The sequence below is a fragment of the Acinonyx jubatus genome, chromosome E2 (genome assembly GCF_027475565.1).
Source record: "Acinonyx jubatus isolate Ajub_Pintada_27869175 chromosome E2, VMU_Ajub_asm_v1.0, whole genome shotgun sequence".
NCBI classification, from domain to species: Eukaryota; Metazoa; Chordata; class Mammalia; order Carnivora; family Felidae; genus Acinonyx; species Acinonyx jubatus.
Window position 1 is genome coordinate 27,537,056 of NC_069396.1, and position 23,788 is coordinate 27,560,843.

General features: G+C 48.7%; 1 protein-coding gene across 15 annotated transcripts in view; it reads right to left on the minus strand.

Moving 5' to 3' along the window:
* The window catches only part of NLRC5 (NLR family CARD domain containing 5), an 86,449-nt gene that overhangs the window by 44,325 nt on the left and 18,336 nt on the right, over positions 1-23,788 (minus strand). For 4 of the 15 annotated variants that reach the window (XM_027075816.2, XM_027075811.2, XM_053210167.1 and 1 more), the window contains exons 2-12: positions 16,780-16,896; positions 15,411-15,952; positions 13,420-13,726; positions 12,514-12,606; positions 8,492-8,572; positions 5,746-7,420; positions 4,648-4,731; positions 4,418-4,501; positions 2,965-3,048; positions 2,755-2,844; positions 1,714-1,773 (exon numbers count right to left, since the gene is read on the minus strand). In XM_027075816.2, the coding sequence (XP_026931617.2) occupies positions 1,714-1,773; positions 2,755-2,844; positions 2,965-3,048; positions 4,418-4,501; positions 4,648-4,731; positions 5,746-7,420; positions 8,492-8,572; positions 12,514-12,606; positions 13,420-13,714 (2,546 nt within the window). In that variant the 5' untranslated portion in view covers positions 13,715-13,726; positions 15,411-15,952; positions 16,780-16,896. Of the gene's footprint in view, positions 1-1,713; positions 1,774-2,754; positions 2,845-2,964; positions 3,049-4,417; positions 4,502-4,647; positions 4,732-5,745; positions 7,421-8,491; positions 8,573-12,513; positions 12,607-13,419; positions 13,731-15,410; positions 15,953-16,779; positions 16,897-23,788 lie in introns of those variants that run through there. The other 11 variants (XM_053210171.1, XM_053210165.1, XM_027075815.2 and 8 more) reach the window with 8 other exon arrangements.

The window sequence follows — 23,788 nt, forward strand, 5'->3', positions numbered from 1 at the left end:
CTGGCCTTGGGTTAAGTGTCTAAGACCTGATGAGCCAAACCTCTTATTTTAGGTTCTAGGGGCTGAAGACCCTGCAGCATGACCCAAAGTGAATGAGTAACAAAGACAGTTGTTTGAAGGTGCTGAAGGTGTTATTCAGCAGAGCAAGGAGAGCAAAAGGTCGGAGGTCAAATAGGCTTTACTCAAATTCTGGCTCTGCCTTATATATAGCAGTGTGGCCTTGGGCAAGTCATTTCACCTACCTGAGCTTCCGCTGTTCTTTTCCAAAATGGGACGACAATATCTAACACAGAGTGATTGAAGGATTAAATGAGATGATGCACGGTCAAGTGCCCCGCATAAGCACAAAATTGAAGCTTAGTAAAAAGAAGCTGCTATTTCAATGTTGAAGCTTTCCATTTGATTTGTATATGTGCTACCTGTAGTTCAGAAGGTTGGAAGCATGGACTGTGTGTGGGTCCAGGTTGTGGGGGCCAGGGCACACCCAGGCTCTCTCTCACTGGGCCAGGGGAGGGTTGGAGGCTGCCGAGAAGCTGGAACATTATTAGCTACGTTTTCACAGACCTCTAGATTGGCATTGTCCAAAAGAACTTTACACGATGATGAGGATGTTTTATATCTGTGCCACCCGCTGCGGGAGACACTAGCCTCCCATGGTCATTGAGTACCTGAAATGCGGCTAATGTGACTGATAAATTCAAAGGTTCACTTTACTTCATTTTAATTAATATACATCTGAATCACCACATGTGGCTAGTGGCTACCATATTGGGCATCACAGCTATACAGTTGGAGGAGAAAAAGACATTGGTCCTACCGGATCATTGTATGGGCGAGGAAACTGAAGCTCAGAGAAAAGACTTGCCCAAGGACATAAAACATCATCTGTCTGTGTGTCTCAGCCAGGGAGGGGTATGAGGAAGCCTAGTTGCAATGTTCTTTCATGGAAAGGCAATTTCCCTTTCTTCACCCATGCAGGATTAGCCAAGCTGGAATCCATGCACAGCTGGAATAGCCAGCACCTGAGTGTCACCTGGATGTCAGTAGTATTTTAAGTACATTAAATGCGTTAATTCATTCAATCCTCAGAGTAACTCTGAGATGTAGGTATCATTGTCTTCTCTTTTAAAAATTTTTTAATTTATTAATTTATTATTTGTTTATTTATTTTGAGAGAGAGAGAGCACACAAAAGCATGGGGGAGGGACAGAGGGAGACAGAGAGAGAGAGAGAGAGAGAGAGAGAGAGAGAGAGAGAATCTTAAGCAGGCTCCACACTCTGTGTGGAGCCCGACATGGGGCTTGATCCCATGACCCTGGGATCATGACCTGAGCAGAAATCAAGAGGCAGACACTCAAGTGACTGAACTACCCAGGCCCCTTTTTTTTAGATGGAAGAGTTTTCCAGAGTGTTCTCCACATACTAATGCCAACCTAACAGTATATTCATGCCTTCCCTAAGGGCCTGCCTTGCTCTGAGACTTCTGGGGATGCTCCCTCATCACAGGGGCCAGATGTGGTCCAGATATGCTAGAGGAAGTTAAAGTTCTTTGCCAACTCTGAGAAGTAAGTCATTTCTCAGGGCAGCCATAGCAAGAAGCAGCCCCACATTCCAACTCTTCATGTGCTCTCTTGCCCACCTTTCCCTGCAACTGCTTGAGCCCAGACTGCTCTTAAGAATGAGCCCAGACTCACCCCCTTTCTACGTTCTTACCCTTGAAGTTCTGCAGCTGTCTCCGTGGGCGGGGAAAGAAGGAAGATGAGGTCCGCCTCCCTGCAAGAGTCAGACACCGAGCCATGAAACCAGTGGACTGGAAACCAGCACAATACCCCCTGCCTGCACACCCCTTGCTGTTCCAAACATCTAGAAAAAGTTGATTTTGTAATCAACAGAGAAACAACTGGCAAAAGTGCCCCAAATCAGAAATTAAAATTGTGACTATGCTATTGCTTGATGAATACTTAAAGAGTGTTTTTAAAAGTCAGGAAAGCAATTTTTACAGAGATGACTTTTTTTTTCCAGAGAAGACTTTTAAAATTTTTTTTCAACGTTTATTTATTTTTGGGACAGAGAGAGACAGAGCATGAACGGGGGAGGGGCAGAGAGAGAGGGAGACACAGAATCGGAAACAGGCTCCAGGCTCTGAGCCATCAGCCCAGAGCCCGACGCGGGGCTCGAACCCACGGACCGCGAGATCGTGACCTGGCTGAAGTCGGACGCTTAACCAACTGCGCCACCCAGGCGCCCCCAGAGAAGACTTTTAAAAATTAGGAATGCAAAGAGTTTTTATGGGAGTTACAGTATTTTAGGTTTGCATGGCACTTAACCTACTCCATGATCCAAACAGGTATCCCTAGTTCAGCACCATGGAGAGCAACACGCGGCTAATTATCCCCTGGGCTAGGCCTATGCTTCCTAGACCTGTTGATCCATTCCTTCAACTATCTGTCCATCCATTCATCTATCCGTCCATTATTCTACTCATTCAACCATCCGTCCATCCGTCCTTCCGTCCGTCCGTCCATCCATCCATCCATCCATCCATCCATCCATCCATCCATCCTTCTATCCATCCACTATATACTGAGTACCAGGTGCCATATCTGAACTAGGCTCTGGAGATACTGATATGAATAAAACAAATTCAGGTGCCCACACATGTAGGTCTTGCAGACTAGGTGCTCCTTTTCCCACCCACTACCTTCCCCTCCCCTTTTCTCAAGACCCTGAGGCCCAGATTCCATTCCTGCTCACCTGACCTGCAGCATCCTGACAGCAGGGCTTGTGATTGCTACCTTTGTCAAGCAGAGTAAGGTTGACATGGAGACACTGTTGCGGCTCAGGCTGCAAGATTGTGGCAAGGGTGTCAGGAGTGAACCCTATATCCCATGGGCTCCTGAAGAGACTTTCTTTGCTCTCCAGGGAGGAGGGTGACTCAGGCAAAGGGGTGGAAAGACTGCTTACTCAAGCTTCTGGAGCCGCGGCAAACAAAGAAGCGCCTCCACAATGCTCAGCAACACCCCGTCCTTGAGCTGGTTGTCCTGAAAACTGCAGGGAGACCAAGGCCCAGCCCCTCAGCCATGGAGTTGGGGGATTTGGGAGCCCCAGTTGACAGGTGATATGGCTGCCCTTGTGCAGGAGACACAAGTCATAGGCCCACAAGGTGTTGGTGGCCTGCTCCACAGTATCCAGTAAGCCCAGCTAAGTGGAAAGGCCCTCTGCCAGCCTCACTTCTGTCCCTATTCAGCCCCAAAGGGGAGCTCCTGCCTAGGCCCAAGAGATCCAGATAACGGGGCTGTGAAGGCCTCATGAAGTGGAATGAGGACACCCAGCACCCTGCTCTCAGGGCTATGTCTGGGATGTGCCTGAGGCTGGAGTTTATTAGGGCCTCTCGGCTCCTAGGTGATGAGCAGAGTCTAGACTGGATAAAGGAGATGCTGCCTCCATCCCCAGCTCTGGCCTTGACCCCTAGTCTGAGCACATTCTTTCCAGGCTCACATTCTCCATCTGTCAAATGGAGTCCACAACCCAGCCTTGCCTGAGTTCCTAGCTGGAGGGACAGAAGTGTGAGGGTACCTTTGTGCATGATTGCTCTGGTCAGTGCAAAGGTTTGGAAATGTGAATTGTTAACGCTGTTTTTCCTGATTATTGAGAGTGACCTTAATCTTTTCTCCTATCACCTAGTGATCCCACATAAAGGCACTCAGCTGTGGGGAATAGGAGCTGAGGTCCTACACTCCACTCAACAACCAGTACAACCTAGTGCCAGGCTGCATCTCTCTGGATGAATGGATGCCTTTTCTAAGTCTCATAAAGGTGCCATATAAGCTAGTGATGGTTCTACCAATGAACTGCTGAGAAGGTTCCCTGGCTCCACCCCTCTCAGGCTACGCATCACAAACACAGGGCAGGAGTATATTTGTGCTCATGTGCTTAGTTAGTGTGTAATTGCATCTAAGTGTGTATGTGGATCTAAGTGTGCATGCATGTGTGCACACCTATGAATGTGCAGGTCAGGAGAGCAGGAGAGTGCAAGTGTGAATACATAGGTGCACGAGTGTGAAGGTATGTGTGTGTTTCATGCACTTACTTGTATCCACAGTGCCCAACACCTGCCTACACGCTGCTATCCCTTCTCTCAGGGTCACGGAAAGAGGGCTCAAAATTCAAGCTCCTTAAAGATGGAGCAAAATATTAGATGAGGGAAGCAGTGCTCTAGGGTCTTTGGGAGCCTTGTGTTTGGATCCAGCCCCACACAGTTCTTGGATCTATGCCTCCCCTTTCCGGGTCCCATTGAAAAACAACTGGCCAGATCCTGATGGAATATGCAGGATTCATCACAGGCTCCAGGGGGTGCACAGGGACCTGGGAAGTGACTTGTCCCCATAGCCAGCAGGTCTTCCTGGAGATCACTCACCTGACCTCTTCCAGCTGTGGACAGAGGGGCAAAGCCTGCACCAGGCGGCCGATGCCTTGGGCAGTGATCTTACTTCCCGCTAACCTATAGGATAAGCAAAGAGGGTGGGAAGGAACAGAGATGGGAAAGGGGGTAGGCCAGGAATCTGCCCTGTGCAGGGTTGAAGGGAGAGGGGAGAGCTCCAGGCCTCTCTGGCTGAGGATTCCTCTTGGACCCAAGCCCTGGCTCACCCCAGCTTCTTCAGGCTCCCCATTGTCGGCAGACTCCTGGAGAGGGCTTCTGCAAAGGCGTCCCCACACTTCCTGCTCTTAAAGCTGCCACAGGAAGAGGCAAGATGGCAGAGGATCAGCGCGGAACAGGGCTTAGAGGCCATCACCCACCCCCTCCTCTGACGGATGGAACTGAATACAGTTATGTTAATAGTGGTAGCAGTAATTGCTGTTCATAGTAGTAACAAATACATATTATGGCAGACACTGCTAACTGTCCATTGAAACCCATTTTCCACTGATAGAGCTCTAATTGGGAACATGGTTTCCCAGTCAGAGATGGCATTTCCAGCCTCCCTTGCAGCTCAGGGTGGCTATATGACTATGTTGTCACCACTGGAATGTTAGTGGAAAGAATGTGCTCTGTGTCCACGTGTGTGGGCTTTAATACGCTGGGTGTATCGAGTATATGCTCCCCTTCCCTTCCCCTAAGCCAGAACACAGATATGCCCATGACCCAGCTTTGACCATGCAGATTCAGACGCCCAAGGAGATGATGGAGAGACAGTGGGAGGGATCTGGGTCCCTGAAGGACCACACAGAGCTGAGCCATCTCACCGACCTGGACCACTGACCTCTGGATCTCCCGTGACAGCGAAACAAAATTCAACATTATTTAACCCACTGTATTCGGGGGGAAGGGTTCTCTGTTATGAGCCTCACCTTTTCTCCAGCTACTACTACACATACTGAGCCTCCACCATGAGCCAGGCACTGGCTAAGGAGGGTCTTCCCCGTATTCTCTTACCCCCTCTCCCAACCACCCCATGCAGTTGGTATTACCACGAATTCATTTTAGGGAGGAAGAAACTCAGGCCGAGAGGTTAAGTAGCCTGCCAGAAGTCAAACCACCTCTGGACGCGGAGGCTCCAGCTCACGGCTGAGAGGGAGGGGGAGACTAAAAGCCTAGCAACCGCAGCAAAAGGAGGGCCAACTGGACCCTAAGGTCTTGGCGAGGCATGGAGCTTCCCCACCGGCTCTCAGGCTAAGCGGTAGTTCAGACTATCTGTTCTGATGTTTGAGATTCGTACCCAGCCTCCCTCAGCAAGAACAGCTCACCTGAGATTCTCTACCTGCTTACAGCCTGCCAGGGCCTCAGGGCAGTGGGGCTCCAGGGGGCAGCCTTCAAAATCCAGCTGGATGGGGGCATTCCTGTGCCCCAGGATGTTGTTCAGGGAAGCCAGGTCAGCATAGGTCAGTGGGAAATTGTGGAAGGACAGGTGACAGGGGAGGCTTTGGGCCATGAGGCTGGCCAGCTCAGGCTCCTGGGTCTCACCCACGCAGTGACAGAGTGCCACAACCTTCGGTCCCGTGAGCCTGCGGGTGGCCAACTTCCTCAAGGCCTGCATCACCTCAGCCTGCCTGGCACCCACCCACACCTCGTCCCTCTGTGCCACGTGGCTGAGGAAGGGACAGCAGGCGCGGGACGCCAGCCCAGCCAGGAAGGTGGGGAGGTGGTCTAAGAGGCCCAGTCTAGCTTTGGTCCGCAGCACCCAGCGAGAACTGAGGGTGACATAGTGGGCAAGTGCATTTTTGTCCACCTCGGGGCTGGCCATCAGGTGCAAGGCGGCAAAAAACTCCTGCAGGCTGAGGTGGGTGAAGGCATAGCCTGTCTCCTGGTGCCCAGGGCCTGTGCAGATGCAGAAGGAGGTCAACAAGCCGAGGGCAGCCCCAAAGGCCATCATGGGGGGAGGGATGTCTCCTACAGAGAAGATAACCTTCCCGGTCTCCAGACCCCTCAGGGCCACCTTGCTGAGGCCCAGCAGGGACTCAGGAAGCAGGTGCCCACGGGGGCCGAGGGTAGATACCATCTGCACATAGTTCTGAGTCACGGTGGGCAGAAGGGCCGCAGATTGGCCTGGAGAGCTGCTTGGGAGCAGATGGTAGAGGCAGAGGCAGGTGACTTGGCATACTGCGGGCACCGCGCACATGCTCTGGAGATGTCTGTTTTCCCTCAGCTCTGCCAGGGCTGCCTCCTGCCATGGCTGGTTACTGAAGAAGCGGCCCACGTACTCCTCCACCCGTGGCCTGTCAAAGCCCCACATGTGGACCATGGCCGCCTCTGTGGGCAGACAGTCGGGCAGCTTCCCTGGACGGGAGGTGGCCAATACCCAGCAGCCAGGCAGGAGGGTCCCTTTGCAGAGTCCGGAGAAGAGGGCAAGGGCTGGACTTGGGGCCTCAGGACCTGCAGTGTCCTTGCTGGAATGGGGGTGGAGGGCCTGGTCCAGTCCGTCAAAGATCAGCAGGACTCCCTTAGCATTCTCCTCCAGGTACTGGAAGACCAAGTCGGGGCCTGCCTCGGGGCTCAGGTACAGATCAAAAAGAAGCTGGGGCAGCGTCAGGAACTCTGTGATCAGGTTGAGCTGGCGGAATTCAAAAAGGAACAGGGCCTGGAAGCGGTCCAGCTGGCCGTCAGCCCACTTCTGGCAGAGCCGGTGGGCCAGTGTGGTCTTGCCCATGCCCGCCTTCCCCAGGAGCACCGTCACCCTCGGACCCTTGTCGGCCTTGGTGTTGAAGAGGTCCAGGATGCTCGCCTCAGTGCCATCTTCTGCCTTGGGGTCCCCCAGGATGGCCCCCTCCTGAGTGTTGAAGGGTGCTGTGGCCCGGCTCCACTGCAGGATTGGCGGGATATAGGCCTGGTGGAAGGCAAGGGGTTGCCCTGGCCGGCACGTCCTGCTGCCATAGCGCTGCTGGGCAGAACTCCTCAGCAGCTGCAGGTACCTCTTGGCCAGCTCTGCAAGGGGCAGGGAGAGGCATGAAGGCTGGAGCCCCCCACCCCCAGATCCCCTCACCCCAGTACCGGCAGTTGGGAGCCTGTGGCCTCAGCTGTGTATATATAGGTGTGGGAGGGCTGGCAAGAGCGCACGGGGGCTGTTGTACCAACCAAATCCCTAGAAGGAACTGGTTCTACAGAAGCACAGGTTCTGTAGAATGGCCTTTGGGCCATTTAAATAGGGAAGTCCGACCGGGGAAGCATGGATCGTGGTTCTGTTTGTTTTGCAACAGTATACATGTAAAGCTTTCAATGAGATGGGGAGGAAAAGTGGAGCACTCCCTTTGCAGCATCTTCTTGGAACAGACTGTGTATCTCAGTAGCCCGTTCCTCTCCCTAATATTTCGGGGCTGCAATGCCAAGGGGTGAGCGCTAATACCCTGTAGGCCCAAGCGCTGACCAGTCGGAATTGGAGCTGGGCCCTTACTGCGCGAGGTACTAACTTTTTAATTGCTGGATCACTGGGAGATCTTGGGTGGCCCAGGGGAAGGACTGGAGCCACTGTAAGGGGATACTGGGGACAACTGGTTGAGAATAAGGACCCTTCTGGACAACTGGTGGAGAAAAGAGAGCAGTTCTGTCTTTTCCACTCCCTCTGGCCTAGCTGGTCCTCGGCCGTCCCCAGGCCTTGTGGTGGTGCTGGGGTCTCCCTGGTATCCTGACTATCTCTAAACTGGCCACTGAGGGTCCAGGTCTGAGGTCATGCTGGTCACCTCCCTGAGGCTCCCTCAATCCTGAGGAAATGGTGTCCCCATAAGAGCCCAGATGATGAAGCTGCAATCTACTGGGAGTGCTTCAAGCTCCTTCAGCTGCACCATCTCTGGAGAAGGCCCTGTGGCCTCCTGTGGGGGAGGTCCTCCTTGCCAGACCCAGCCTCTCCTCTGCCCACCCAAGACCTCCAGTCCATATCTACCGGAAGCTTGGAAAACAAGAGTCACCGGGCCCTTGGAGGCTTGTCAACAGGGCACAGAGTCCAGGATCTGTGCCCTAGCCCCAAGGTAATCCAATCCTTACGTCTGGGTCTCTCCTCACCTTCGTACCCACCTAGCTGCTGCTTCCTACACTGCTTCGGGCGGGGTGAGGACCCACAGCTCTGATGAGGCCGCTTGAGGCCTGGAAAGAATGAAAGAAGGGTAAGGGACAACGTTTGGGAGCCTGGGCTGAGGGGGCACAAGCACCTTTGGGGAGCTCCAGTCCACAAATACGTAGCAGGCAGACAAGTGTCTCCACACCCAGGAACTGAGCGACGGGCAAAGGCTGCATCAACACCAGCTTCTGTTTGCAGAAGTGGGTCTCAGGCCTGTGTTAGAGGCCTGGAGGCTCTGGGCTGGGGATCTCCCAGGCTGCAGGGAGCTGGGCCCACAGCCAGCAGCCTTGGGAACACGTGGCCCCAAGCACTGCACGGCTTGGGAAAGACCCAGGTCTGTCGAGGCCACTGCTGGTTAGAAAAGTGGAGTTTCCAATGGGCCAGGCCTGTGCCCTCTCTCTTGTCCCCGTGTGTTTTATCGCCCTCATTTCACATCTTCCACATTTGGTTTAATGCTTCCCTTAATGGTTTCACGAATTCTTGTCGGTTATGGATTGTCAACAGTCACTTTAATGCCTTTCTAAAGAGGTTGGGAAAGGAAGAAAGGGAGAAGGAAAACAAGAAGGAAAGGGAGCGAGAACGGAGGGGAGGAAGAAGGGAAAGAGGACTTAGGGAAGAATTTGAAGAAGTAATGTGGGATATTCCTACAGCCAGGCATTAGTGACCAATCAGAGCAGCCCTGACAGGTCCCTTGTGTTGCCAGGTGTTAACTTAAAATTTTTTTATTATTTATTTATTTCAAAAGATTTTCTTTATTTGTTTGTTTATATTTGAGAGAGAGAGAGAGAGAGAGAGAGAGATCGCTCATGCATACACATGAGTGCAGGAGAGGGACAGAGAGAGAGGGAAAAAAATCTTAATCAGGCTCCACACTCAGTGTGCAGGTGCTGAATCCCACGACCGTGAGATCATGGCCTGAGCCAAAATCAAGAGTGGGACACTCAAAAAAAAAAAAAAAAAAAAAGAAGAGTTGGACCCTCAATGACTGAGCCACCCAGGCACTCCCTGGTTGACTTTTTATAGGTGCTGGCTTACAGGAGACTCAGGGATCCCAAAGAGGAACTGGAACCTGTTTGAGAGTATTTCAATATTCCAATAAGTCCTCTATTTAAAAAAATGTTTATATATTTATTTTGAGAAAGAGCGTGTGCCTGTAAGTGGGGGAGGGGCAGAGAGATGAAGAGACAGAATCCCAAGCAGGTTCCACGCCATCAATGCAGAGCCCGATGCGGGGCCTGATCCCATGACTGTGAGATCATGACCTGAGCTGAAATCAAGAGTCAGACACATAATTGACTGAGCCACCCAGGCTCCCCAAGTTCTCTATTAATAAGGGACTCACTGGCTAAATATCAATCAGGCTTGGCCATAGCCATGTGATAGTTATGCCAGTTCAATGATTTAAGCCAGAAGGGACAGGGACCAGGACAAATAGTTTTGATCTGCTGGGAGGCTGGGATTATGGAGTGGCTGTTCTGTTAAAGCCTGTTGATGTTAATGCCAAGCACAGCTATAAGTAAAAAGCCCATACTTCTACAGAAATAAAAGGCATCTAAATTGGAAAGGAAGAAGTAAAATCTGTTTATGGATAAGAAGATCTTATATGTAGAAAGCCTTAAAAACTCCACAAAAAAGTTTTTTAGAATAAATGAATTCAGCAAAGTAGCCGGATACAAAGTCATCACACAAAAATGAGTTGCATTTCTACACATAATGAACCACCTAAAAAGGAAATTACAAAAGCATCAAAAGAATAAAATGGTTAAGAATTAACCACCAACAGGTGGAAAACCTGTACGACGAAAAGTAGAAAACATTGTTGAAAGAAATTAAAGAAGGATAAATAAATGGAAATATATCCTAGGCTCATTGGAAGACTATTATTAAGATGGCAATCTTACCCCAAATGATCTATAGATTCAGTGAAATTCCCATCAAATCCCAATAACCTTTTCTGCAGAAATAGGAAAACCTATCCTAAAATTCATATGGAATCTCAAGGGACCCCAAATAGCCAAAACACTCCTGAAAAAAGAAGAACCTTGTTGGAGGACTCACATTTCCTGATTTCAAAACTTACAAGCAAGCTACGCAATCAAAACAGTGTGGCACTGGCATAAAAACAGACATGACAGTCCAGAAATAAACCTTCACTTATATGGTCACATAATTTTTGACAAGGATGCCACGTCCATTTAATGGGGAAAGGACAATCTTTCCAACAAACGGGGCTGGGGAAACTTGACATCCACATGCAAAACAATGAAGTTGGACCCTTACCTAACATCATATACAAAAATTAACTCAAAGCGGATCAAGGACTGAAATATAAGATCTCAAGCAATAAAAGTCTTAGAAGAAAACATAAAACAAAAGCTTCACGACATTGGATTTGGCAATGATTTCTCAGATATGGCACCGAGGCACAGGTAACACAAGAAAAAAACAGACAAACCAGGCTTCATGAAAGTGAAAAACATTTTGTGCATCAAAAGACACTATCCACAGAGTAAAAAGAGAACCTACAGAATGAAAGGTATCTGTGAAGCCTGTATCTGAAAAGGGATTAACATTCAGAATATATAGAGACCCCCTAAACTCAACAACAACAAAACAAACAAGGCAATTAAAACCATGGAACAAAGAACTTGAAGAGACTGATCTACAAAGACGACACACAAATGGCCGACATCACCAATCGTTAGGGAAATGGAAATCAAAACTACCGTGAGATGGGTACCACCTCACACCCATCACAACAGCTACTATAAAAAACAAACAAACCAGGAAACCACAAGGGTCGGCAAGGATGTGGAGAAATTGGAACCCCTGTGTACTGTCGGTGGGCATGCAAAATGGTGTTGCCAATGTGGAAACAGTGTGGAAGTTCCTCAAAGTATTCAAAATAGAGTTACCATATGACCCTGGATTCTGAATATATACTCAGAAAGAACCGAAAGCAGGATTTTGAAGAAATATTTGTTTACCCATGTTCACAACAGCATTATTCACAATGGCCCAACTGTGGAAGCAAGCCTAGTGTTTATCAGTGGTTGGATGGGTAAGTCAAGTGTGGTACACACATACAATGGAATGTTATTCAGCCTTACAAAGGAAGGAAATTCTGCCACAACACGTAGGAGGAACCTATGCTAAGTGAAATGAGCCAGTCACAAAATGATTCCATTTACGAGAGGTACTTAGAGTAGTGAAAATCATAAAGACAGAGAATAAAAGGGCCCAGGGGCTGGAGAAGAGGGGAATGGGGAGTTAGTGTTTAATGGGGATAGAGAATCAGTTTTCCAAGACAGAAAGAGTTCTGGAGATGGGTGGTGGAGACGGTCCCACAATAATGAGAGCGTACTTAATACCACTGAACTGTGTGCTTAAAAATGGTTAAGATAGAAGTTTTATGTTATGTGCAATTTACCACAGTTTAAAAAAAATGAACATAAAGGTTTGGAGAATAGAGTGAATAAATCCTGAGGTGGTCACCATTTAACCACTGACCCCCCACCACCACCCCTGCCGCACTCCATCAAAAAATCAGTCAGAGGTTCCAGGGTGTGGACAGTGGTCCGTGGGTCAGTGTCATGCCCAAGGTATCTAAATGAGGAGGAGGCCTGAGTCTGTGGGTTTGGAATATGAGGCCCTGAGGCTTAGGGACAGGGAAGTGAGAACACACTTCCTCTAGTGAAACGAGACATGATTCTGGCAGGTGCCCAGGAGCTGTCAACTTCAGACTCTCTCGGGAGGCTCCAGCTTAGATCCCCTGGGAACAGGTTAGAGCAGAACAGGCCAAAGCCTTAACAGGTGCAGAGGGGGAGGAGGCGGGACTAGGAGCCACGGGGAGGGGCGGGGATACAGGCAAATGTGTTAGTGGGTGGAGGAGGCTGGTTTAAGGGAAGCAGCTGGCTGGCCACCACCATCCTCCTCCGGGTTTGAGGTGGGGACTTAGCATGCTTACCACCCCCTCCTGTTCCACAACCCCAGCTTTCACCGTGGTGGAGCTGAGATTCAGGTTGGCTTTCTTCACCAGTTTCCAGCTGGCTGGGGAACCCTGAAAGAGAAGGGGAGAGTGCCACATGGTCTAGGGATGCAGCGGGATGCCCTAGGACCAGCTCTCAGGGCTCATCCCTCAGGGCAGGTCCCCAGCAGGGGAGCAATAAAGTGGACGCTCCACAACCTGTGGGGGACACAACTGGTGAAGGCAGTTGCCGGCAGAAATGTGTACGTATGTGCAGGTCTGTGCACGGATAGGTATGTGCTTATGCTTGCGTGTATGCATGTTTGTGCACAGGTGTGTGTGATCATACACCTGCATGCGCACTGTGAACCCCCCTGCACATCCTACGCTCTGTCGTGTGCTAAGTTCTTCTATGAGTTCTCACTTCCTCCCCAGGAACATTGTTGGCCCTCAATGTTTTGTTTCCGCACGACGCTGTGTAAGTAGAAGGTGCTAAGAAACACCCACAGAACTGAACAGCGTTCAATGCACCTGCCCACCCGTAGAGGTCAAAGGGCTCTCCCCACAACTGCTCCTGACCGTGCTGAAGAAAGAAACGTCTTGAGCATTATGGGCTATTTGGAATTTCTTGCTTGGAAGTAGGTACTGGTCCTTTCTCTCCTTGCATCCAGCCTTTCTAGGCAACTGGGGTGAAGCAGAGTGGAAGAAGGGATCTTCCAGGTCCCAGCTGATATGGTGAAAATAGGGAATTTACTCTGGAAAGTGCTCAGAAACATAGAATTTTGTTCCTGGCTTGACCATGTCGTCTTTGTGTAACTTGGGTGGGTCCCAGACTTCCCCTGGCCTCCCTGGCTCTCATGGCAGGGGGCTGGCTGGCTGCTTTGTGCCTCTTATGTCTGCCCTTACCGTCTCCATGGCCCCAAGTGCTCAGCAGCGGCACCTCCAGGTCCAGCGGCACGTCAAGTTCCATGCACACACAGTGGATGAACGCCTGCCAAGTGGCCTGACCTTGAGTGTGCAGTCTGTTGAGCTGTAGCATGACACCCTGCGTGGCATCCTCGGCCTTGTTCCTGGAGCTCAGGTCCATCTTGGGGAGGAAGAACTTCACCTTGGCATTTAGCCATTGTAGGTCTTTGCTGAGCAGCCTCACGAGCAAGCTCCACAGGTTCTTGGTGCCCAGCTGGAGGCTAACGGGGTCCATGAGGAGCTGGCCCTGTAGGGATAGGGTAGGCAGGTGAACTGTGGAGCAGGTAAGTTGGGGGAGAGGTGAGCTGGGGGCAGGTGAGTTGGAGGACAGGTGAGCGGGGGTGGGGAAGCAGGTGAGTTGGAGGACAGGTGAGTGGGGGTGGGGGGACAGGTGAGTTGGAGGACAGGTGAGTGGGGGTGGGGGGCAGGTGAGTTGGAGGACAGGTGAGCGGGGGTGGGGGGCAGGTGAGTTGGAGGACAGGTGAGCGGGGGTGGGGGGACAAGTGAGTTGGAGGACAGGTGAGTGGGGGTGGGGGGCAGGTGAGTTGGAGGACAGGTGAGCGGGGGTGGGGGGCAGGTGAGTTGGAGGACAGGTGAGCGGGGGTGGGGGGACAGGTGAGTTGGAGGACAGGTGAGCTGGGAGACAGGTGAATAGGAGGACAATTCAGCCAGAAGGAAGCCAAAGAGGGTAGTCAAGAACCACCTCCCATATCTGGGGGGCAGTAAATAGGCAGACAAGTGGCTTCTTCATGGAGTCTCAATGCCTGCGCCCAGGGATTGGTCCCAGACAGCGGTTTGCTTCTTTTCCTTATCCCCCAATTATCTGTGCCTGTGTCCTGGCTCTGCAATGGTCCAGTTTATCTCCTGCAGATGGTTCCTGAGGATGCTTTATTTTTTCTTGTTTCCATGGACCTGTTTGTGCTGCTCTCTGTCTGAGCTAAGCTCATGGCAGAGACAACTAGTTGTCCTCCAAAATCTGTTCTCCCCTTCTTCCTTAGGACCAGAACCCCTGAATATTTCCTGATCATCTGGAATAGACTTTATTTCCCAGCCTCCCTTGCATTTAGAATTAGCCATCTTACTAAGTTTTGGCCAATGGGATATAGATGGAAGTGTTGTACATCTTTTTCTGTTTCTTCCTATTGCTTGGAATGTCAGCATGATGGCTGAACTTTGGGCAGCCATATTGGATCATGAGGTAGAAGCCAGTGCAGAGAAGGTGTAAGGTAAGCCTTTCCACCTGTCCTGAATTTCTCTTACATGACAAGGAAATACATGTCTATTTAAAGCACTATTTTTTAGGGCTTTTTGCTGCTCAGTGAAATTGAATCCAATCTAACACAAACCATCGCTCTCTCTCTAAGCAACTTCTCCTTTTCTAAACTGGCACTCTCAACCTGCTGGTAGGAATACCAATATAAGGCCAGGGGCACTTACATAGCAAAGCTTAAAAAATATGCAGTCCCTTTGATTCGGCAAATCTGTGCCTAGCACTCTAAACCTTAGGATATCATTATAGATGTGCATAAAATTTTTAATTGCAAAGCTGTTCGCCTCAAGACTTTTTATATACATAAAATTGGAAACATTAGTTGTTAACTAATTAGTTAACTAATTGGTGGTCCATGATATAGTGGAAAATGCTGTAACATTTCCAGATGAACTTTCTGGCATTATTTCCTTAACAACAGTAGCAAACACTTAGAAAGCACATACTATGTTCTAAGTGCTTTATGTGTCTCATATAATCCCCACATCTATGGAGACCCCACTTCTGAGAAGAGTGGGAGGCTCACCCAGGAGCAGCCTTAGCAACTCCCAGAGGCTGTGGCACAGGACTATGTGTCCTGAGGTTCAGACGGCAGCTGTTCCCTTGAGTCCCACCCACCAGAGGCCTCTGGGCACGTGTCCCCAGTCTCCTCTGGTCATACCTTGGCAACTGGACTGATGGCAATAGATCCTCTCTCAGACACAGAGCTTCAGAATTCATGAAACATGCTCACATCCATGGGGCAGGCAGGGATCACCATCCCCACTGAACAGACGGGAAGACTGAGGCCAACGAGGGGAAAGGATGTACCCAAAGTCATACTGAAAGTCCATGGCAGAGCCAGGCTCAGAATTGAGATTTATCGCCTGTGAGATCAGTACATTTCTGACGCCTTGGAGCCCTAGATGGCACCAGACAAGTCCCCGGACTTTGTGTGATCTTGGTAAGAGGATGTGGTTATGGCCCGGGGTGCAGCTTCTTTTCCGGGCTACAGTGTTCAAAGTCCATGATGTCCATAAAGAAATCAGCCAGGACAACAAGGCGTCAGGCGGAAGTGAGGTGCACCTGGACGGTATCATTTCTGTGGAAGTCCTTTCATCTTCAAATGTGTCCTCCTGCCGGTCTGACACAACGCCTTTATCTCTAGCATTAGTGCTCGATCCCCTCGGGGTACAGCATCACGCTCTTTAAGGGTAACCATCCCTGGGAGAAAGAGCACATTACATTATGGTTGGTCATTGAGATTTCTATGAAAATAGCCTTGGAGACAGAGGATTATAGTAGAAAGATGTTCAGCCCCAAAGTTAGGAGACGAGCATTCTTGACCCGGCTCTGTATCTAATTCTCTGTGGTCAGCATTAGGGCCGTTCACAGATATTCTCTTTCTCCTCTTTCTAGGCCGTTGGAAGGATTGCACTTCCCTGCTCTCTTGACATCAGGTATGGCCACAAAACTTGCTTTGCCCAATGAAATATGCTGAAGAATGACACATGTCATGTCTGTGCAGAAGTTTTAAGAGCCAGTGCGTGATTCACCATGCTCTCTCTTTCCCTCTACCACAGGGACCAGCAGTATTCCAGATCTTGGCTGCTCCTTTAGCCTGGGTCCAGCAAGAGGATTATGCGGAACAGAGGTCCCAGTTGATTGACGATAGACAAGAAGTAGGATCAGGAAGTAAGCTTTTGTTGTCATAAGCCACCAGGACATTGGTGGTTGTTTGTTACTGGCCTATCCTAGCTGATACACTCATAGCATAGCCTTGAGCAAGTCTATTCTCTATCTGGGCCTCAGTCACATCATCTATAAGGTGGGTAAATCAGATGCTGTCTCAAGGCCCTTCCTGATTTTCTGTGTCTCATGACTTTCACTCTCAAGCTGAATGGTGGCTAAGGGTAGGCTTGTTATATCAGGGGCAGCCCAGAGAGGTAAACCTGGGTAATCTGGGTAGGGAGCAGCTGGTAGGGAGTAGTAGGGGAGTGAGGGAGTGGGTGGGAGGGTAAGAGAGGGGGCAAAGGGTAGAGGTCACCTACTTGGCTTCCTGGTTCATCCTAGACGTTCGAGGGTGTCTGCAGAGATGGTCTCATGAGTACCTGGGCCAAGTCTTGTGCTATGAGCTGATTTTCAGGTTGTTTCCATAGGGCAGGCTGCTAAAGAGAGGAGACAGGGTGCTCTCCTCAATGTTCCAGATCCCAAGAGGAATGCTGTTTGGAAGGCACCAGCCCTTACCTCTCCTCTGGAGGCACCTCTGAGGTAGGTGTTCGATCCAGAAGAGTCCCCTTGCCCTCATGCACCGATCTAGTTCTTCCCCAACCACGGTTCCTCTTGTCCCTGGATTGTGTATAGCCCGACCCTCTCTGGCGTCACCTCCTACCACATGTGGCCCAGAGGCTGCCCCTCTTCCTCCTCCAACTTGGACATTCACCTCACAGTGACTTGTGGCATCAGAGTGTGCCCTTCAAATCCAGCAGACTTATGACAGCCAATTCATTTGGACGAAAAAGGAAGAATCCTCACGACAGATGCCAATTTCCTTTCCCAGTAAAACTCCCAAAAGGGTATGATTTGCGGTTTTCTTTCTCATTACATTTGATGTATTTTTTTAGGCGGTTGCGAGTACACCTTCCTTCCTCTTCATGAGAAAACCCAGAGGCATGGCCCGCTGCCTCAGCAGGAACACAATGAAATGACACTCTGGTGCATATGCCTAAGAGACGCTGTCTAACAATAGAGGATGGGCAAGAAGAAAGGTGGCTGAGAAGTACATGGAAGAAAGTAAGCAAGGCAGAAGACGAGTGTGTGCCCTGACTGTGTGTCTATGAAGTGAGGACTGTAACTTACCAAGCCCCAGGGCTTTAGGTAAACCCACATAAATATGGCGCCCTCTCACATAACAAAGGTAAGTAACAGAGGGGCACCTGGGTGGCTGAGTCAGTTGAGCTTCCGACTTCAGCTCATGTCATGAGCTCACGGGTTCGTGAGTTTGAGCCCTGCATGGGGCTCCCTGCTGTCGACAGAGCCTGCTTTGGAGCCTGGGTCCCCCCCTCCGCACCCCTGCCTCTGTCCCTCCTCTGCTCATTCTGTCTCTCTCTCAAAAATAAGTAAACTTAAAAAAATCTTTGAAAAAAAAAAAGGTAACTAGACAGGTTTGTGTTCCCCCCACACCCCATTTATACGTTAAAGCCCAAATTCCAAGTGTGACTGTATTTGGAGGCAGGGCCTTTGGTTCTTGGGTCATGAGGACGGAGCCCTCATGATGGGTTCAGAGAGCTTCCAAGAAGAGGCAGGGGAAAGCCTGCTTCCTCTCTGGTCCCTGCCACACGGGGATACAAGGACAGGGTGGCTATCTACAAAGGAAGAGTGGCTTCACCAGATACTGGATCCGCTGGCACCTTGATCTTGGGACTTCCCAGTCTCCAGAGCCATGAGAAATAAACGTGTGTCGTGTAAGCCACCCAGCCTGGGGTGTTCGGTTACGGCAGCCTGAAATGACTAAGACAAACCTGGCTGTGACCAGAGAGAGTAAAAGAAAAAAAAAAAAAAAAAACCTCTCTAAGTAAATATGTAGATTTAAGGCAGAACCACTTAAATTATAGCAGGATACTTTGGATAGCTTGATAAAATTACAATAACAGTCATTTAGAGAAAAACGGGCAGACACGACAAGTGTTCATATGCCTTAAATATTTCATAATAAGTATTTCGTAATAAACATATTAGATAAAACAAGAAAAAAATGAAGGCAATTATATCAAAGACTATTTGTTGGGAGAGGCAGGCAATAATGGGGAGGCTTCCAACCATCGTAAAACATCTTATAAAGCACCGATCATTAACACTTTATGGAACGGTATTAAAAATAGAAAAAAACTGGCCACAGGAATGGAATCAAATTAGCTTCACACTTACTTAAAACTCACCAGCGAATCAATGGTATGAAGAGAAGACATGGAAAAACACATAGTATTAACACACACGGTAATACAAATGGTTTAAATTTAAGGAATTATTTTTTTAATTAAGTAATTAAGTTAAAATGCTCTGTATGGAAACCAGCTGCCATTTCACACACCCCCTCCCCCCGAATGGCCATAACGAACGAAAGGACCATACAAGCGTCTGTGAGGATAAGGAGACATGGGAAGTTTATATGCTGCTGGAGGGGACGTGAAATGGAGCACATCCACTTTTTGGAAAAGTGTGGCAGGTCCTTAAAATGTTACCCCCGAGAGTTAACACATAACCCAGCAATACCACTCCCAGATCTCCCTCCAGCAGACACGAAAACAGACGTTTGCACAAAAACGTGCGAACAAATGTTTGTTATCCGTAACAGCCCAACAGCGAAAGCCATGCAAATGTCCAAAAGCTTACAAACGGAGAAGCAAAATATAGTACATCTACACAGTGCAATGTGATTCGGCAACGAAAAGGAGCAAAGTACGGACACATGCTACGAGGAGGAACCATAAAAATGTTACGCCAAGGGAAAAAAGCTCCAAAGTATATCCTTATAAGTAAATTCAAATGTGTGTGTATTTGCAAACACAGAGACCCACTCTAGGCCTATACAACAAACTGGTGACAGGACTATGTCCGGGCAGGGCATGTGGAGAACACAGGCAAAGGAGAACCCTTTACGCTGTACTCTTTCGGACCACTTTGACATTCAAACTTTAAAAACAATTTTTTTTAATGTTTATGTTTGAGAGAGAGAGAGACAGAGCGTGAGCAGGGGAGAGAGGGGCAGAGAGAGAGAGAGAGAGAGAGAGAGAGCGAGCGCGGGAGACACAGAATCCAAAGCAGGCTCCAGGGTCTGAGCTGTCAGCACAGAGCCTGATGTGGGGCTCGAACTCATGAACCTGAGCTGAAGTCAGACACTTAACTGACTGAGCCACCCAGGTGCCCCTCAAACTTTTTAATAGGCACATTTTTACAAACAAACAAACAAACAAACAAAACCGTAAAGACATTTACATTAAAAATGAGAGTAGACATTTCCCCGATGTGTAAGGAAGATAAATACATGGTGATAAATGGGCCAAGAAATTATCAGTGTTGGCTCATAGAAATGGCAGTTCCCTCCATTATGTTAAATAATAAAACTAAAATAGAGGTAGGAAGGCAAGCAAAAAGGATAAACATGTGCATTAAGTATGACACAGAGAGGCTAAACATTCAAATCAAAAAGTAATTCATACATATGGAGGACATATTTTCTTCTACATGTTAGTTGAACGTTTGCATGTGTGTTATGGGGACCAAACGCCACGTTCGATGGAAAGAACTGAACATTCAGCGCAAAGAATACGGGCTCAGTGCCAGGCAAGGGCCTTTCGGCCTCAGCAGTTTCAATTCTCACAACTACACCTCTTGGATGTCCTGTATGCATTTTAAAATGTCCCCCGCTCCCAATGGCAATCCTGGCCTCCCTGTCCCCCTCCCACACTGCCTGCGTGCACCACCACCGTCCCTAGGTCAGTGAAGGGCGGCCTCCTGTTTCTTCGAGCTCAGGCCAAAGATGGGAACCTGGCACCACCATTTCTCATCTGGATTCCTGCACCAGCAGACCTGGTGCCTCTCCTCCCTGCCCCGACATCCTCCACGGAGGGCCTGGGTATCACTGTCACACTGTGACCCAAGGCAGGTGCCTCCGGCACACAGAGCCGCCCCCCCCGACCCCAAGTGAAAGCCAGAGTCCTTTTCAACGCTGTTCAAATTGTTTGAACGGTTAAAAAAAAAAAATGAAACTTGACAACTTAAAATTTTCATTTGACACTTATTTTTTATTAACTTTTGGCACTTTATGTTTTTGTGAGAAAACTGCATTTTGCCAAGAATGTTCAAACTTTAATAGAGCACACAGTTGCAGATGATATCTTCCTATACTTACAAATCTTGCATCTTTCACATTTAATTTAGTTTATTTTGCTTTGTCTTTTTCTCCTTATTAGATGGGCCAGCAGCTGCTATCTCTTATGTTTAAAAAGAGAAAACACACTTTCATGTTCATTTATTCATTCTGTAGAATTTTTCCTTTTTTCCTTTTATAATTTTTTAATCTCTTGACTTATCTTCCCTGATTTACTGAGAGTGTTCCTTGTTAAGCTTATGAGTCCGTTTATTGTTTAAATCAGTTCTAGTCTTTTGATTTAAAAAAAAATAAGAGAGAACACTTTTGGCAAATTTCCATAAATTTACGTCAAGTTTATATCAAATTTATATCATGTTACTAGTAGATTATAATTTTAAACTGAGTCATTTAATAGAGGGGTGAGATATTTTTTAAACCTTTGCCATTAATTTTTTTAACTGTACCGTGCAAAGAATAAGTTCTATGCAATTTCTGCTTTAGGGAAATATGTTGAAATTTTCCTTCTTTGCTTGGCATATGACAAATTTTAAAATATTCCATGACATTTAAAAAGTTATTCTTTTTCAATAAATATGGATTTCTGTCCCTCGAATTATGCCAAAATAAAGTCTAAATGAGGCCAAAATTTAAATGTAAGAAGTTAAACCATAAAGGTACTAGGAGACTACAAGTATTCAATTTATAACAACTCATGAAGCTCTTGTTGAATTTCCTGCATTTTTTCCTATGTGCTAGATTTGACAACAAAGAACTTAAAAATTTTTAAGTGCTGGAGAAACACATGCGGAAAAGCCTATCGACATAATTTCGGAGTAGAGAGGGTCTAGGGTCTGACACCATAAAAGAAAAATGGAATGAAATTGATCAGATACAAATTAGAATTTTTGTACTGCCAAAGAACATGGCAAATAAAGTGAAAAGAGAAATGAAAACCTGGAAAAAATATCTGCAAGTTATCAAAGATTGAATGTTTTTAATATATCAAGAGTTACTGCAAGTCAATAAGAAAAAAGTCCAATGCAGCTGACAGAACAGTGGGCAAAGAACACGAACAGTTTGCCGTAAAGGAAATACAAAGAGTTCTTGAGCATTTATGAGAAGATGTTTGACTTCACAGGAAATGAAAGAGATACATGCTAAAACTACAACAGACATACCATTTTCTAGCTCTTAGATGGTCAAACTATAGAGCTGGCAAGGTTGTGAATTACCAGGCATTTTGATGCACTGCTAGTGGGAGCATGTACGAATACAACTTTATCTATGGAAACTTCAAATGTCACATAACCATACCTAGCAATTCCATGCTCAGGCACTTAGCTCGCAGATATATTCGTAATGTGCAAAATAACTTATGTTCGGGAATACTTAATGTGCCCTTGTTTATAACCGTAAAAGTTTGGGGGAAAAAAAAAAACCCTAACTGTCCATTGAATAGAAACTGGTTAAACTGTGGCACATCCATACAACAATGCAGTTCCACGCAGCCATTAAGAAGGAAGAGGCTGAGGGATGTGGGATGACACGGAACAGCGTTTGTATCACGCGTGCGCATTCCTGTGGCCAGAGCTATCTCTAACACTCAGCTCTGGTCTGGCCTCGTTTCTGTCTGAACCTCCTATCAGCTTCCCAACACCTCTCAGATAAAGTCACAGCATGTTAATATGCCTGCCCCAGAGTAGGTACACGTCAGGCCACCAGGAAAGGTTCGAAGTATGAATAAATAAATGGTCCCTCCCCACCTGGTTGCTGGCCACCTCCTGGCCCTCTCACGCACCTGCCGCCCTGCCCATGGGCAGCGCTCACAGCCCCACCTCCCCATCTTCCTGCTTGGATCACATGACTTCCTCTCCCTGCGGTGCCCCTTCCTGTCTCTTCTCACCTGTGCAACTCCTCCTCCTGCTCTCTTCTCCAGAAAGTCTGCCCTCCGAGACCTTGTCATGCCCCCGCCCCCTGCCACTGGCCTTCACCCCTTAGCGCTCTCTTCTTTCTCCTCCACAGCAGATCTTGTGCCCTGTCATTTTCTCTTGGCCCACCTGCTTCCCTCTGCGTGTTGGTGATACCTTGAGGGCAGGGGCAGTGCCTGATTCCAGATAAGAGCAGACACCTTGCACCAGGGCCCTGGATCTGAGTCCCTACTAGTTGCCAGTTATATGGCTTTGGTAAGGTTACTTAAGTCTCTTGCTGCCTCAGTTTCTCCATCTGTAAAATGGGGATGTTGTAGATCAGGCTTCTAGAAGCGGAGTTCAAGACAAGAGGGGCTCCTGCAAAAGTTATGTATTGAGAGGGTAAGGGAAGTCTTGCTTCAGCCTAACACGTGGGGTGGGACGGGGTGGGGGGAGCTCTGGAATGTGAACGATGCCACAGAGTCTGTCCTGTTAAGAGGCAAGGAGGCTGGGTCATTACATCCCCATATCAGTCAGTCATTGGCTATGGGTCATACCCATGGTGTGGGGGAGGGAGGCATCTCTGTATGAAGTAATTCCTGTTAGCCAATGGCAACCCTTCCAGAAGGGTGCTGATGTTGGTGGCCTGGGACCACAGTGGATGGGGGATGGGTCCACTGGCTGGCTAGGGGCAAAGCAGGTGAGTGAGAGGGAACACCAACAGTGTCTGTGATGGGCGTCCTAATATCTACCAGGCAAGGTTGTTGGGAGACGAAGCAGGCAAAATCCCTGACATGGCTTCCGGCCCACTAGACAGGCTCAAGACAGGTTAGCTATGATTACAACTGCGTTGTTGTTGTTTCCTCCATAGCCCCAGCCCGTACGTAGCAAGGGTCCAAAGAAGGAAGGGAGGGATAGCAAAGAGGACACAGCTTGAGTCCGAAGCTTCTGAGCCATGTTCCTTTGGCTTCTTCCCTCTTCCTGACTCCCCAGGCATGGATTATGGGGGAGCACCCAGAAGGCTGGGTAGAAAAGGGAAACGGGGGGCTGACGGGTCCACTGGCTTGTTGGGTCCTGTCTCCTTGTCTCTACCAGGGGGTCTCCCACCTGCCTTCCCTGTTCCCGGGGCTGGTGGGAAGGGTCAGGCCAAGGAGAAGGGCCCATGGGAGGCCAGAAGCCTCGTCCACACAGCACCGGCAGGCCTGGGTTCTGCCCCTGGGCCCGGGTGGGAGAAGAGAGGACAGAAGGGGGAGGCTGAGGATGGCCAGTGAGGAGAGAGGG